Genomic DNA, 13,383 nt, shown 5'->3' with positions numbered 1-13,383 from the left:
AAATGGCAATAGCATAAATGATATAACATTGGTAACTCCTGATCGGTAAAATGTGGCGTTTCCAGTGTCTTTTCAATATTCTGTACTAGGTCGTCGTACTACTTAAATTAAATTTAAATTGTTTACTAAGTCCCATAATATTTAAACTAATAAAAAATATGTACATGTTTTTCAAATACCCATTGATTCTGTTTCTTATTTTTCAATTCATCATAGGTCTCGATACATATTAAAATGTGTGGTTGAAAAGAACTTTACATAATATAAAATATCCATCCGTAAGCTTAGACATTTTCATTCCAAATTTTACAGTGGGTTGCAAAAAACTGCCTATATACAACTTGATAATTAAATTCACTAGAAAATGATTGTTCGTTTCGTCATCTAGTGATGAAATATTCAAACAATTCCTATATAATTTTTAAAAGTTTCAAAACAATAGTATAACCTAGAAATCACGAAGGTATTTAGTCGCTTAACGATAAGCTACAATGTTTATCGTGACGAAAGAAATCGACAGTGAAAATATCAGTAAATTATGCCGTACATGTTTAAGAGAGGATGGCGATAAAATGGTTTGCTTATTCGTGGGACCAGCTGGTTCCTCTCTTGCTGCCAAGTTGCGGTCTCTGTCGTGTCTAGAAGTAATAAATACTTTCATCGAGCTCACAGTTATATAGTTAGCACGATTACAAAACTGATTTTATACGCGTCAAATGCGTATTTCATTAGGTTTGGCAAGGCGATGGTCTACCAGAGAAAATGTGTGACCGCTGTGTAACCAGAGCAGAATCTGCTCTTCTGTACAGGGAACAATGTCGTGCAGCGGATAGAGCACTGAGGCAAGCTGCTTTAAAGGTAATTCCTTTGAATTTTCGTAACATAAACCTTTAAAGTAGAACTTTGAGAATATTAGGCGTTACAATATGCGTTACTTTCATAGGTCTCTGGTCTAACATCGTATGCCACAGTATCCGGATGTAAATTGTATCAACAGAACCAAGGATTTGTTCCACTTCAGAATTCGCATAAAACATTAAAGTGTATAGAATGCGGTGCTGTATTTATGAGCTATCAGGAACTGTGTGCTCACAGCCGATTACATTTACCATACATACAAGACAACATACCTGTGCAACACATGCACATAGTCGAATCTCAGAATCCGTATATTAACTTCAATTTTAGCCACTTAAGCTCTAATCTGACCACAGAAGGTGTTCAAAATACACAATTGTCTCCTTTGATTAGACCAAACATGATGCAAATGATTCCTATAAATGGGGAAAATCCTAGCCGAGCAGCTTGTGCTTTGCACTGTTCTTTGTGCAATCACACATTTACCAATAGGACCCAATTGATGAGTCACAATATCGCCCATAGTACGGAAAACATAGACATATCTTGCGACAATGAAAATATAGATATCTGCGAGAATTCCAATCAGATTCCTCAGAATTTAAGCTACGAAAGATCTATTAATTCTGTCGATAATTCTATTCAAAATTTATCGTATCAGAGATCCACGACAAACGATAACAACGAAATACAGAATTTGAGCTTCTCCGTAAATATAGATCTGGAGGAAGTACAAAGCGGCAGTCCTCAACGTATGCAAAATACGACGATGCATCCCGAAAGCGACATACTCGATGCTCGCGGGTTAAGGTTTACGAAAGATCTCGAGCGTACGGATAGCAGAGAGGAAATCGACAGATATCAGTTGTGTCCACCGAATCTCGATTACAAGGAACAAATCGAAGAAGAAAATCCGGGAAGCGTGCAATCGAAAAAGTACAAGTGCGAGGTATGCTCTAAATTGTTCTCCCAAAGATCGAAATTATTGACGCACCAATTGTCGCATTCCGGCCAACAACCGTTTAAATGCCAGAATTGCGAGAAAGCGTACTCGTCTAAAAGTAAGCTGAACGCTCACATGCGATTGCACACGAAAACCAACGTGCATCGATGCAAAGTCTGCGATAAAATATTCGCGTACCCGTCGTACCTGCGTGAACACATGAAAACCCACAAACGGGATACCAACGACGCGGGAAACGAGGGGAGCAAAAGTTTCGAATGCGTTAACTGTAAAAAAAGATTTCGTTTGCTGAAAAACCTGAAAGCTCACGAAAGACTTCATACCGGGAAAGGATTGGTACAGTGCGAGATATGCGATAAAAGATTCAGCCAAACGTACAACCTAAAAATTCATTTGCGAACGCACAAGGGCACGAGGCTGCACAAGTGCGAATATTGCAACAAATGTTTCGTTCAGAAAGGCAACCTCGTGGAACATTTGAGGATCCACACCAAAGTGAAACCCTTCGAATGTAAAACGTGCGGGAAGCGTTTCTCGCAGTCTAGTCATTTAAAGAATCACGAAGCATCGCACGCGTCTCTCAGGCAACATCAGTGCCGATTGTGTGGGAAGCGGTTCAAATTAGCGAATCATTTAAAGAGACATTTAACTTTGCATACCGGCGCCAAGGCGTACAAGTGCCATCAGTGCGATCAGCTGTTCTCGCAAGCGTTTAGTTTAACGAGGCATTTGAAGAGGCACGAGTCGCATATGTAGTTCTCGTGAGTTTTATATTTATCATTAAAAACACATTTTACAAACATGGCTTTCTATTACTGTTCCTTTTCTTTCATCATTATTTGTACTTAACGCAGCTGCGATACAAGCGAATGCTTCGTACAACGAGATACAGTCGGTACATCATTTGTAACTCATGAGGACAGTGGTTATTATGTTCAGCCCTTCTCTAAGTTGCTCTTCCGTAATAGTAAGTGGTGGGGATATCCTCAATATTTGCCCGTGGGCTGGTCTGGTCAACAAACCCGCTTCTTTCAACTTCAAACAGATATCCCAGCCTTCGGCAAAATCTGAAAGAAAAATGGCAGATTAGAATATGAAACAGGACATTCGCACAGTGTCTCGTATCTTCGAACGAGTTTCTATAAATACCTTTGTTGATCACTAAACCACTCAACAAACCGCGGCCGCGGAATTCCGTCACTATGTCCTTTGGCAATTTTTGTAATTCCTGTCGTAGAACCTCTCCGAGCTTTCTTGCATTTTCTGCGAGATTCTCTTCTTCTAAAACTTTCACCGCCTCTAAGGCGATTCTAATACCGAGCGGATTCCCGCCGAAAGTGCTGCCGTGCGTGCCAGCCTCCAAGCAGGATATTATCTGACGAGAACGTTAGTTTCCTTTAGTCGAAAGAAACACGATATCTTTTAACACAATTTCTTTTTTCAGGTACCACGAATAAACGATCGAAAGACTATTGTTTTTGGCCGACGAGCAGGAAAATAGTTAGCGCGTGGCGAGTCACCTTCTCGTCCGTTAAAATTCCGGATACGGGATAAAGTCCTCCGGACAATGCCTTCCCCAGAATGAGAATGTCCGGCCTTTGATTCTCGTAGTCGACTGCCAATCGTTTCCCCGTTCTGCACAAACCAGTTTGAACCTCGTCGGCGATCCATAAAACGTTGTACTTGGTGCACAGATCCCGTACGCCTTTCAGGTAACCGTCCTGCAAAAAGTTTTTCACTCGCAAACAAATTGTCCATAAAGAGGATCCATCTAAGATGGTTAAGAAATTCGTAGGCTTTCACGGTGGATTAATAAGTACAGAGGGCAATATATGGTTACATTTTGATTCCAATCTGTTGGCTGAACACGTCGATAAGTCTTATCCAACGCCTCATGGCCCTAAACGTGACGTTGTTAATCGTTCAAGCGGTTCAAGTTCAAATTAATTATATGTTAGTAAAGTACAGAGTAAGCGGAAACTGTTGAAGGAACGAACAACGTCACGTTTAAGGAATAATTTACTAGATAAGCCTCACTGATTAAGTTTATCTGTTGAACTAGCGGACCTGTGATGAAACTTAGCAATGTTGTACTTTGTGTGCAAGAAAAGGGTGAAAAGTAAGTAACTCTGACCTGTATTGCAAGGCTCTCGGCAATTTAACTTACGCTGGGCACCACGACTCCGGCTTCCCCTTGAATCGGCTCAACCATGAACGCGCAAACGGTCGGGTCCTCCTTAAACTTTTGCTCCAAGGCTTTGAGATCGTTGTACGGCACCCTGTCGAAACGGGGCACGTATGGGCCGAAATCGGTGAAACATTTCGGGTCCGTGGAGGCCGACAACGCAGCGATGGAACGGCCCCAAAAGTTGCCTTTCGCGAAAACGACGGTCGCTTGTTCGTTGGGCAGTTTCTTGACTTTGTATCCCCAACGTCTTGCTACCTTGACGGCGGTGTCGCACGCCTCTACGCCTGCAACAACGTATAGGAGACTCGATCGTAAACGTTTGCTCTTCTCTTCCTCAGCGAGCCACGTGTCGAATACATTTTCCTCTGTTTACGTACCGGTGTTCATCGGTAGGAATTTCTCCCATCCCAACAGATTGGTCAGATACTCTCCCAATTCGCCGTGTTGTTCCGAGTAAAATGCTCTGGAGATGTGCGTGAGCATCCCCGCTTGGTCTCTCATTACTTTTACCAAACGTGGGTGACAGTGACCCTGATTAACGGTTGAAAAACCTGCCAGAAAGTCAAGATAACGTTTCCCGTCAACGTCCCACAAACAAACACCCTCGCCTTTCACGAGAACCACCGGAAGAGGCTCGAAATGTTTGCTGCCGTACTTTTTGTCGCGGGCCATCAGCTCCTGCGAGCTCAGAAATCTCTTCAACGAGCCCAGCTCCCTCGTCGAACCGAAGATTCTCGACCTGGCCGGTTGCATGTTAACAGTCTACGATAAACGCTAACGATCCCTGAAACGGTCAACAGTGGCTAGAACGAACGACGAAGATCGCGGTTTCCTTGATAAGGGACAAAGGGCAGTGTCGCACGCCTGATGCGATAAAACAAACTGTGGGTAATTTCCCAGTAAATCTTTCCTTTATATCGACGCGCGAAGGAGTAGGGGAGTTGTATTACGTATTTACATGGAATATTTTTGTATACAATTGATACGACGAGAGGATTTAGAATAAATACTGCGGTGAAATCCGTCAAGTCGTATCTGATAATAAAGTGTTGGGAAACGTCGTTTATTGCGGCGCCAACGTGCTAAGGCAAACAGAAAAACAACGAACAACAGACTAATCCGATACGATGTACACGGAGGAATGCAACGAACGGAAACATGTTTTTCTTTCAGTTTTCCTTTTTTTTTTTTTGTTTCTTTTTGTTTCTTTTTCGTAACATTTTTAGTACTGAATCGTACGCGCGATAACTGGAACGGGAAAAATATTCATTGTCGTACGAACAGGCGCGTCGCGAACAAGGAATAAATTCACGATAATATCATTGTTAATAACAAGACCGGAATGTATTATAGAGATCACGACGAAGATAAAAATTATCCGATAAAAAATATGGTTCCGTTCCTTATCGTTTATCGACCGTTCTTGCAGCTATCTTACAGTTAATATCCGATAACATGGGGATCGATTATGCGTCGCGCCATTGTTCGATTTGTAATTCTTGCCGCTTGTATGATAGGCGCACATTACCGTGTCCCAGAACAAATTGATTCGCGATTGGAAGTCGCGAGTGTACGTCTCGTCAAACACGATAACATTGTATTTGACTCAATGTCTGATGTCTGTTAAACGATGAAACAAACACTGATCGAATAATAGAGGATAGGACCGTATCGCGTTGGGCTATTAATAGCCGACGTTCAACCGATTGGTCAATTTTTCTCCCTCTGCAGTGTTAAGAAGATAACGGCTTCGACGAATGCAACCGAACGGTGTCTCCGCGCTCTATACCTATTTATTTATTTATTTATTTACGGAAACCGATGCCCCGTTGTATAAAAGATCAAACAAGATTAACGTAATCATAAAAATATGTATAGATTAACAAGCATCTGAGAATAATATACAGTATCACAGAATAACAAGATTATCGATTAGCTTAGTGCGGGCGAAGAGATCGATAAAATCGTAAAAAATATTTACAAAGTTACATATTTTTACATGATTTTAATCTACGACACGCGTTCAAGTTGATTAACTGAAATAATTTCCGTTAACATATGGTTAAATTGATCGATCGAGCGATAGAGCTAAAAAATAAAAAAGCTTGGAATAAAATTTCAACGATATCTGCTTGCTCCGTTGGTTTATAAACAACACGGGAATACGCAAATGTTATCTCGTAGAAACGAAACCGTGCAATGATCTTCTGCCGTCGTATACAATAATTTCCAAGAACGAAGGAACGCAAGAAAGCGCTTATTTATCGAAAATGAAAGTTTATTTACAAGATCTTTTGTAAATTACAAAAACTGAAGAGTCAGCTTAAAGACGAGTTTCCTTAAACGTTGGCGCATTGGATGATAGTTTTAGAAATTATATCAACGCATTCTCGCATTTGCGATTCGTTGATGACCAACGGTGGAGCCAGTCTGATTATATGTCCGTGCGTCGGTTTCGCGAGCAAGCCTGCGTCCTTCATCTTCACGCAGATGTCCATGGCGTCGATTTTCTCGTTGATCACGATAGCGTTAAGAAGTCCCTTTCCTCTGATCAGAGTGACAATGTCCTTCGGCAGCTTTCCAAGTTCGGCCCTGAGAATCCGACCGAGCTTATCAGCGTTCTCCGCCAGCTTTTCTTCCTCCAACACGCGAAGCGCCTCGATGGCGATCGTGCATCCCAACGGATTGCCGCCGTACGTCGAACCGTGTTCGCCAGGTTTGATGGTCAGCATTATGTGATCGTTAGCTAATATACCGGAGACCGGATAAAAACCGCCGGAAAGAGCTTTACCAAGAATCAAAATGTCTGGTTTCACGTTCTCGTGGTCCACGGCCAACCGTTTTCCCGTCCTGGCCAAGCCAGTTTGCACTTCGTCTGCTATCCATAGAACGTTGTTTTTCGTACACAGTTCCCTGACTCCTTTCAAGTACCCATCCTTGAACGATTTCGAAGATTAAAGATTATCGCGATCGGATGACTCAACAAAAATTATACCTATATTGCCATACCTTTGGTACTACAACGCCAGCCTCGCCTTGTATAGGCTCTACCATAAAAGCGCAGACGTTCGGGTCGGTCAAGGCTCGTTGCAGCGCCTCCAGATCGTCGTACGGGATTATTTCGAACCCGGGCATGAACGGCCCAAAACCTTTGTAACTGGTCGGGTCTGTGCTCGAGGACACGGCGCTCATCGTCCTCCCCCAGAAATTACCTTCAGCGAAAATGATCTTCGCCTGATTGTCCGGTATACCTTTGCACGTGTAACCCCATCTGCGCGCCAATTTGCACGCGATTTCGCCACCTTCCACTCCAGTGTTCATCGGCAGCCATTTCTGATATCTGGACAATTGATTACAACGTACTCGTATCAAGTAGGTTAAAAATAATTTGTCCGTATATTTGGATAATTCTGTCGATTACGATATAACCGTATCAAGTGGTCGAGAAACCAAGTTACATACCCGAAGAGTTTCGTAACGTATTCCTCGAATTTGCCCAACGTGTCGGAATAAAAGGCTCTCGAGGTTAAGGTTAAAACCTTCGCCTGTTCGACCAGAACCTTGTAGATCCTTGGATGACAATGGCCTTGGTTCACGGCGGAATAAGCGCTCAGGAAATCAAAGTACCGTTTTCCCTCGACGTCCCACATAAATACACCCTCGGCTTTGCATAACGCAACGGGAAGGGGGTGATAATTATGGGCGCCATACTTCGATTCTCGTTCGAACACTTCTTGCGACGTGATCGTACGACAGTTCTTCTCGTTCTGTAATGTTACTTTCGTAAAGTTACTATACTACTTTCCCGCGAGCTACTTTCACGTCTACCGCCAGGGGTCGGAGTTAGAGTCACCGGTACCCTGATGCGACTTCCAATTTACCGAGTCTTACTTTGATTTAACAAACATACTGGAAAAGTCTTTTCAATAGGTTAAAAAATATTTCTTTTACTTCCATGCAAATCCGACACTGGCTGCAGCTTTCTTACCTGACAGAACAGATTCAAAAGTTTTCCTTTAGAAATTCCTCCTGCCTTACGAAACATGATTCGTGTCAAAGGTTCCATTGGTGTCGAAAATAATTCTTCACGGTTTATCTATAAAATAAAAATGTAACGTATCATTTTGGTGAAGTGAAAATTGTGTTATCTGCGAACGCTAAACAATATATGTAGTGCCGTCTCGAAAGGTGCATAACTCTTGTTAAAATTCGGTGAAAAAAAAACATTATCAGCGAGAGTATTAGTGTTTATCGGGGAGGTGGGGACAAAAAAAATCGTTATCACTACAGCAAAACAATATATCGACGACGACTCTGGTTCGTTCGAATTACATATTATACGTCGTTACTTCCGTAGATCGTCAGCCAGTGAGCTTATATTGTATTAACTGTTTAACGAATCGTATTATTTATTTCGAATTGTATTATTCGAGAGTGTATTCGCGAATGTACGTATTACCGGCCGGAGTCAAATAAATTCGAAGGAATACGGAAGACTGAATGTTTCAACACGCGTTTGGTCTTGTCACACCTCAATCCTCGTCGGAGCTTACAATCACATTATACGTTGCCCGTATCGAAGATAAGCAGAACGATATCGACAGTGTGCCGAAATCGTTTCGGTACTGGACTTTCGAAAACGTTGACCAAATTTATTCGAAAGTAAACACGATAAGAAAATTGTCTCGTTTACGGATTATCACTACGTTTTTGAATTGTATCAATTCTCGTTTAAAACAATTATAAATTATTTTTTTATCGTTCGTATTAGAAATAAACACGGTAACTTTTATGGACTAATAAATAAATGAAGATGCTTACCTACCAGAAATCTTTGTGGGCACTCTTATCGACAAAATCAAGAATGATAAGGTACCGCTGGCGGTAGCTTATCTATGAGTGCAGAATCACATTTTACTGGTTCAAAGTACGAAATACGTCACACACTTGTTTGTTAATAATAACAACGAGGAATGAATATTTTTCCTATGCACAAACATAGATAAGAAGTTGTTGAAAGTTGTAAAAATTTGACAAAATGCTGGGACGAAGCATCCTCTTAAAATATAATTTCAGATCGTGTCCTTGCTATATGTATCTATAGTCGGTGCCCTTCGCAGTAACGAACCCTTCGACAAAAGAAATTTCAAATGTCTAAGAGCCCTTTCACATAACATACAGGGTGTTCGACTAACCCTGGGAAAAATTTTAATGGGGGGATTCTAGAGGCCAAAATAAGTGATAAATTTTTATTTAAATAATTAAATAAATTATTTAAATAAATATAATTTAATTAATAATAATTAAAATTCCGCCCGTATTGAATTTTTTTCTCGAAAATGCGTAGAATTTCGGAGGTATGTCTATTCACCAAAAATGATTGTAATTGACCCCCGCAACCGAAAATAATTTTTCCAGAACGATTTGAAATTTTTGAATTTAATTGTTAATAACTTTTTAACGAAGCCTCCATCAACAAATTATTTTGGCCTCTAAAATCCTCCATTAAAATTTTTCCCTGTATTTATATTTCTTAAAAACTAAGAATTTATAGATCTTCGTTTTTTAGTACTTTTCAGAAATTAATTTTAGAAAAATATTAATGAATGTTAAATTATATCTGAAATGGTAATTATTTAATAATTATTCCAACTGTATTAGTTGGCTCTCCGAGTTCGAACGGCCCTGAACGTGCCGTGATTGGTCAGTGTTTTTCGTTAATAATTAAAAAACGAAGCCCCAACCGCCCTTTTTGCAAAGGAAATTGTTGTTCAGAATCGTCTCAGTTACCCCACATTTCCGTGGGGTAACTTTTTTTCGTCTCTTACAATAATTAGTTTATTAGTAAAGTATGAACATTTGTGTAATAGTATAAAGTAATAAAGTAACTAAAGAAGCGAGTTTCGTTCGTTTAGGGCGTTAGAGTGATAAAGATTGACTCTGTTTTCTTTCCCGAAATATTGTACTACAATCGAAGCCGCCGAAATCTCGAGCAAAATTTATGTACTCGTAAAATAGAGAATTGTGTTGTTGCAAGTTGCTCTTGTACTTGGAACAAACGACTTATAATGACACAATATTGTAATCGAAACTCAGATTTGTTATTGACATATCCCTACTATTCACGTACCGGTTCCGACACAAGCAGGTATACATGAGGGTACAATGTAAGTACACGTATTAGTAGTAGTTGGAAAGTTCTGTTCTAGCTGGAAAAAAGTTAAGATTTAGACTTTAAAAAATCCATAAAATTTATTATTTAAAACTACATTTAATTTAAAAACATTTTCAATAAAATTGCTGAATGTACACATTTTACCCGCCAAATTTACCGTTCGACGCGCCATGATGTTACACATTGTTCGGTGGTAGAATTCAAATAAACGTCTCCAGTCATTCACGTGTAATGTTTCTTCTGATCTATCTTTAAAAAGTTTGTGTAACGACGAATATTTAATATGAGCGAAGATAATTACGACGACATTCGAAAAAGAAATATAGCCGAAAGGGACGCTATTGTAAGTATTCCTTTGATATTTTTAACCTATAATAGTATCATTAAATTTATTCACCTTTAACGTTACAGTTAGCCGAAATATTTAAAGATTTTAAGGAGCAGAAAAATGAAACAAAACAGGTAACAAAAGAATATAAAGACACAGATAATTTGGAAAATCAACCACCGAGGAAGAGACGTAAAACTGTTTCCGGTACTGTTAATGATGATAATTTTAAAATTAATGTACGTCTTGGATTTCGTAAAAAATACAACACTAGAAGCAGAGCAAAAAATTTAGGCAAAAATATTTCAAGTACATCGAGAAATGACGGAGAGGAAAACGAGGAAAACGAGGAAAACGAGGAGAATGAAGGTTTAGAGGAACCTAGGGGTAATAGACGTAAATTACATGTTTTATTCTCTTGGGCAAAACCGTTTCAACGCTCGATCGATCTAATGAAAATGGGAGTCTGCGATGTAGACCAGGAAGATGAAGATTATGATGATGACGATGACGACGATGATGATAATGATTTTTACAATTACCCAAACAAGAAAAGAGTTTACAAAGTAACCAGATCTCCATACGATCCAAACAGTATTCCATCCATCGATGAAATTACAGAAGACATGCTAAATAATATAGCAGAGAAAAGTTCTTCGAAAGATTATAGTAGCGTTAATGGAACTAGTTGTCATCAGTGCAGACAGAAAACTTTAGATACAAAAACAGTGTGTCGATCGGGAGAGTGCATCGGTGTTAGGGGTCAATTTTGTGGACCGTGTTTAAAAGGAAGATATGGCGAAAGCGCTGTTAAAGCATTAAAAGACCCTGTATGTATTTTGCTTACATTATTATTGTATTTTCGTTCACTTGTTTTCATTTTTTCTCCTCTGACCATTAAAAATTTACAGAATTGGGCTTGTCCGCCGTGCCGTGGTCTGTGTAACTGCAGCATATGTAGAACAAGAAGCGGTTTACGTCCCACAGGTATTTTAGCTCCTGTGGCACATGGGGAAGGATATTCATCCGTTATGGACTATCTCAAGTCCACTGAAATTGATGACACGTGATTCCAATCATTCAAAATAATTTAACTATCGTAACGATTAAATATCAACGAATTTATTTTTGCTATCAAATATACTGTTTAAAGTAATTATACTGTGTATGAAACGAACTTTTTTCATCTTCTCCTTCCTTAATACTTTTACATTATTTTATTGCGATAATACCGTAATGCCTTGGTGACAAAACGGGATCGAATAAACGCAAAATAGCAACTTTGGAACATTGATTACTCTTTTGTAAAAATATTATTCTATCCAACATAATGGCTGCTTCCAACACAAGGCCCATATGTACCCTTAACATTTGGAATGTACAAAATCGTTTTGTTAAATGTACGTAGAATTGATATGTATTTTCTAATTTCTCCAAGGATGGTATCTAAAGAGGCAAACAGTTTCTTCTATAACATCGTTTTAAATAGATAAATATGTATACTCATAATATTATTACTGTTATACCTTTCCCGATTCTACGCCAATTCTTGAGAATGCCCATTGAGCGTAACTGACAAAATCGTGCGAAGGACCCCTGCGACCTACTCTAGCATTGTAAATACCTATTAAACAAAACAAAAAGTACTGTAACAAATGCAAACAAAATTAAATCAGTTTAAAGAAGATTATACCTATAGAGTGAAGGATCACTTGTAAAACTGCCCTGTAGAATAGCGAGGAAGACACGAATTTGTTTTCTGTGCTTCTCTCAATGGATTGCTGGGCTAACATTCTAGCATTTTTGGAAAAATTTATTCTTTTGTTGAAAGTTTCGTTCGTTAAATGATAACAACAAGGCACAATGCACAAAAGATGAATATCATCCGTAGCTAAGAATGTTTCGATAATCGAATGAGTAAGGGAACCACAAGTATGTAAACCTGTTAATACAAGATTCCTATCTAAATTCCAATCACAAAAATTTTCTTTTACCATTCTTGCATAATCTGTTTTTTCATTTATTTCTTCGACTACGTATCGAACCTAAAACGAAGTACATTTCACCTATATTACGCACATTCAAATGTTACAGTTATGTAAAAATGTATATACTGTATATCAAGGTATCGTTAGTACCAAACTTTGAGAATATTTCATTTTCTTCTTTAATTTTTTTTGCCTACAAATTGCTCCCTTCCAACACGATTGGGAACAGTCTATAGCAAGGACAGGAACTTTATGATTCTCGGCTAAAAACGTTGATAAGTATGCTTTACCGGCGCCGGCGTCTATTACGAGGCTACCGGTCGACGTTGCTACTGTACCAATAATGTTTCCAAGGGATTCAACTTCGTGCGACTTCTTAGCATTCATAAATTCTGTTTTTGTACTTTTGCATTTACATTTATTTATATTCTTAATATTTGGTAGTATGTCTGCTAGATCATTTGGAGTTATTTCTACAGAACATGATTGCAAAGAAAGACGCTTTGCTGACTTCATAAAATTATTAAGAGCGGGGTGGCTCTCATTTTCTGTCCAGCAAGTGCAATCTATTTTATCTTTTTCCAGTTCTGATCTTAACGCATCCGGTAAGCATGTTTCCCATAAATTCTCAGTGATAAAATCAACTATATGGCAATTTATTAATTTGTGATAGGTATTTATAAAACTTAAAACATTGTCAAAGTGTTTGACATACATAACTATAATCTGCGTGGTATTAAATATAATACCATATTATCGAGGATAAATTGTTTTCAAGGAACAGTAGCCTTAACGCAATTATCAAAAATAAAAAATATTACAAGGTTCGAATAGTAACATTATCTTTTTCTTTTATATTTATACGAACATGGGTATTTTTGT

The 13,383-nt window shown here is 38.9% G+C and overlaps 5 protein-coding genes across 6 annotated transcripts; 2 read left to right on the top strand and 3 right to left on the bottom strand.

Annotated features, from left to right (window-relative positions):
- The first annotated feature begins 439 nt into the window (after window positions 1-439).
- On the top strand, window positions 440-2,596 carry LOC122394819 (zinc finger protein 761-like). Its single transcript, XM_043391958.1, has 3 exons — window positions 440-644; window positions 733-858; window positions 944-2,596. Exons 1-3 carry the CDS (start codon window positions 492-494, stop codon window positions 2,576-2,578), a joined length of 1,914 nt encoding a protein of 637 aa, XP_043247893.1. The 5' UTR covers window positions 440-491; the 3' UTR covers window positions 2,579-2,596.
- Window positions 2,597-2,706: 110 nt separating this feature from the next.
- On the bottom strand, window positions 2,707-4,893 carry LOC122394820 (ornithine aminotransferase, mitochondrial-like). 2 transcript variants are annotated; one of them, XM_043391960.1, is made up of 6 exons: window positions 4,848-4,893; window positions 4,388-4,808; window positions 3,990-4,294; window positions 3,343-3,543; window positions 2,972-3,197; window positions 2,707-2,889 (listed from the first exon to the last, which is right to left on the bottom strand). In XM_043391960.1, the coding sequence occupies exons 2-6, from the start codon at window positions 4,761-4,763 to the stop codon at window positions 2,723-2,725; spliced, it is 1,275 nt and encodes a 424-aa protein (XP_043247895.1). In that variant the 5' UTR covers window positions 4,764-4,808; window positions 4,848-4,893; the 3' UTR covers window positions 2,707-2,722. The 2 variants fall into 2 exon arrangements, with proteins under 2 accessions (XP_043247895.1, XP_043247896.1); XM_043391961.1 differs by lacking the exon at window positions 4,848-4,893 and having other exon boundaries at window positions 4,388-4,561; window positions 4,666-4,806.
- Window positions 4,894-6,349: 1,456 nt separating this feature from the next.
- Window positions 6,350-8,550, bottom strand: LOC122405172 (ornithine aminotransferase, mitochondrial-like). Its single transcript, XM_043409711.1, has 5 exons — window positions 8,360-8,550; window positions 7,999-8,106; window positions 7,473-7,777; window positions 7,020-7,350; window positions 6,350-6,946 (listed from the first exon to the last, which is right to left on the bottom strand). The coding sequence occupies exons 2-5, from the start codon at window positions 8,074-8,076 to the stop codon at window positions 6,350-6,352; spliced, it is 1,311 nt and encodes a 436-aa protein (XP_043265646.1). The 5' UTR covers window positions 8,077-8,106; window positions 8,360-8,550.
- A 1,711-nt stretch (window positions 8,551-10,261) lies between these two features.
- Window positions 10,262-11,710, top strand: LOC122394837 (cell division cycle-associated protein 7-like). Its single transcript, XM_043391982.1, has 3 exons — window positions 10,262-10,528; window positions 10,597-11,343; window positions 11,425-11,710. Exons 1-3 carry the CDS (start codon window positions 10,469-10,471, stop codon window positions 11,581-11,583), a joined length of 966 nt encoding a protein of 321 aa, XP_043247917.1. The 5' UTR covers window positions 10,262-10,468; the 3' UTR covers window positions 11,584-11,710.
- On the bottom strand, window positions 11,586-13,370 carry LOC122394836 (methyltransferase-like protein 25). Its single transcript, XM_043391981.1, has 4 exons — window positions 12,652-13,370; window positions 12,207-12,558; window positions 12,040-12,137; window positions 11,586-11,959 (listed from the first exon to the last, which is right to left on the bottom strand). The coding sequence occupies exons 1-4, from the start codon at window positions 13,216-13,218 to the stop codon at window positions 11,726-11,728; spliced, it is 1,251 nt and encodes a 416-aa protein (XP_043247916.1). The 5' UTR covers window positions 13,219-13,370; the 3' UTR covers window positions 11,586-11,725.
- Between the last annotated feature and the right edge of the window lie 13 nt (window positions 13,371-13,383).

This window comes from Colletes gigas, unplaced genomic scaffold (assembly GCF_013123115.1).
Source record: "Colletes gigas isolate AHSC1104 unplaced genomic scaffold, ASM1312311v1 Colletes_gigas_Sc00004, whole genome shotgun sequence".
Taxonomy (NCBI): domain Eukaryota; kingdom Metazoa; phylum Arthropoda; class Insecta; order Hymenoptera; family Colletidae; genus Colletes; species Colletes gigas.
This window is presented reverse-complemented; position numbering and strand designations above follow the sequence as displayed.

Bases quoted from the DNA above. Each gene is read 5' to 3' on its own strand.
- LOC122394837 (XM_043391982.1), top strand. From the start codon at position 10,469: ATGAGCGAAGATAATTACGACGACATTCGAAAAAGAAATATAGCCGAA. The intron at 10,529-10,596 runs GTAAGTATTCCT...TTAACGTTACAG, and splicing joins TAGCCGAAAGGGACGCTATT to TTAGCCGAAATATTTAAAGA. The intron at 11,344-11,424 runs GTATGTATTTTG...AAAAATTTACAG, and splicing joins TTAAAGCATTAAAAGACCCT to AATTGGGCTTGTCCGCCGTG.
- LOC122394819 (XM_043391958.1), top strand. From the start codon at position 492: ATGTTTATCGTGACGAAAGAAATCGACAGTGAAAATATCAGTAAATTA. The intron at 645-732 runs GTAATAAATACT...GTATTTCATTAG, and splicing joins GGTCTCTGTCGTGTCTAGAA to GTTTGGCAAGGCGATGGTCT. The intron at 859-943 runs GTAATTCCTTTG...TTACTTTCATAG, and splicing joins TGAGGCAAGCTGCTTTAAAG to GTCTCTGGTCTAACATCGTA.
- LOC122394820 (XM_043391960.1), bottom strand. From the start codon at position 4,763: ATGCAACCGGCCAGGTCGAGAATCTTCGGTTCGACGAGGGAGCTGGGC. The intron at 3,198-3,342 runs GTGACTCGCCAC...CGTTCTCGTCAG, and splicing joins GAATTTTAACGGACGAGAAG to ATAATATCCTGCTTGGAGGC. The intron at 2,890-2,971 runs GTATTTATAGAA...TTTTTCTTTCAG, and splicing joins TGGTTTAGTGATCAACAAAG to ATTTTGCCGAAGGCTGGGAT.
- LOC122405172 (XM_043409711.1), bottom strand. From the start codon at position 8,076: ATGGAACCTTTGACACGAATCATGTTTCGTAAGGCAGGAGGAATTTCT. The intron at 7,778-7,998 runs GTAAGAAAGCTG...GTAACATTACAG, and splicing joins TTTTGAATCTGTTCTGTCAG to AACGAGAAGAACTGTCGTAC. The intron at 7,351-7,472 runs GTATGTAACTTG...TCAATTGTCCAG, and splicing joins TACGTTACGAAACTCTTCGG to ATATCAGAAATGGCTGCCGA.
- LOC122394836 (XM_043391981.1), bottom strand. From the start codon at position 13,218: ATGTATGTCAAACACTTTGACAATGTTTTAAGTTTTATAAATACCTAT. The intron at 12,559-12,651 runs GTACTAACGATA...ACTTCGTTTTAG, and splicing joins TGAAATATTCTCAAAGTTTG to GTTCGATACGTAGTCGAAGA. The intron at 12,138-12,206 runs GTATAATCTTCT...TTTGTTTAATAG, and splicing joins AGTGATCCTTCACTCTATAG to GTATTTACAATGCTAGAGTA.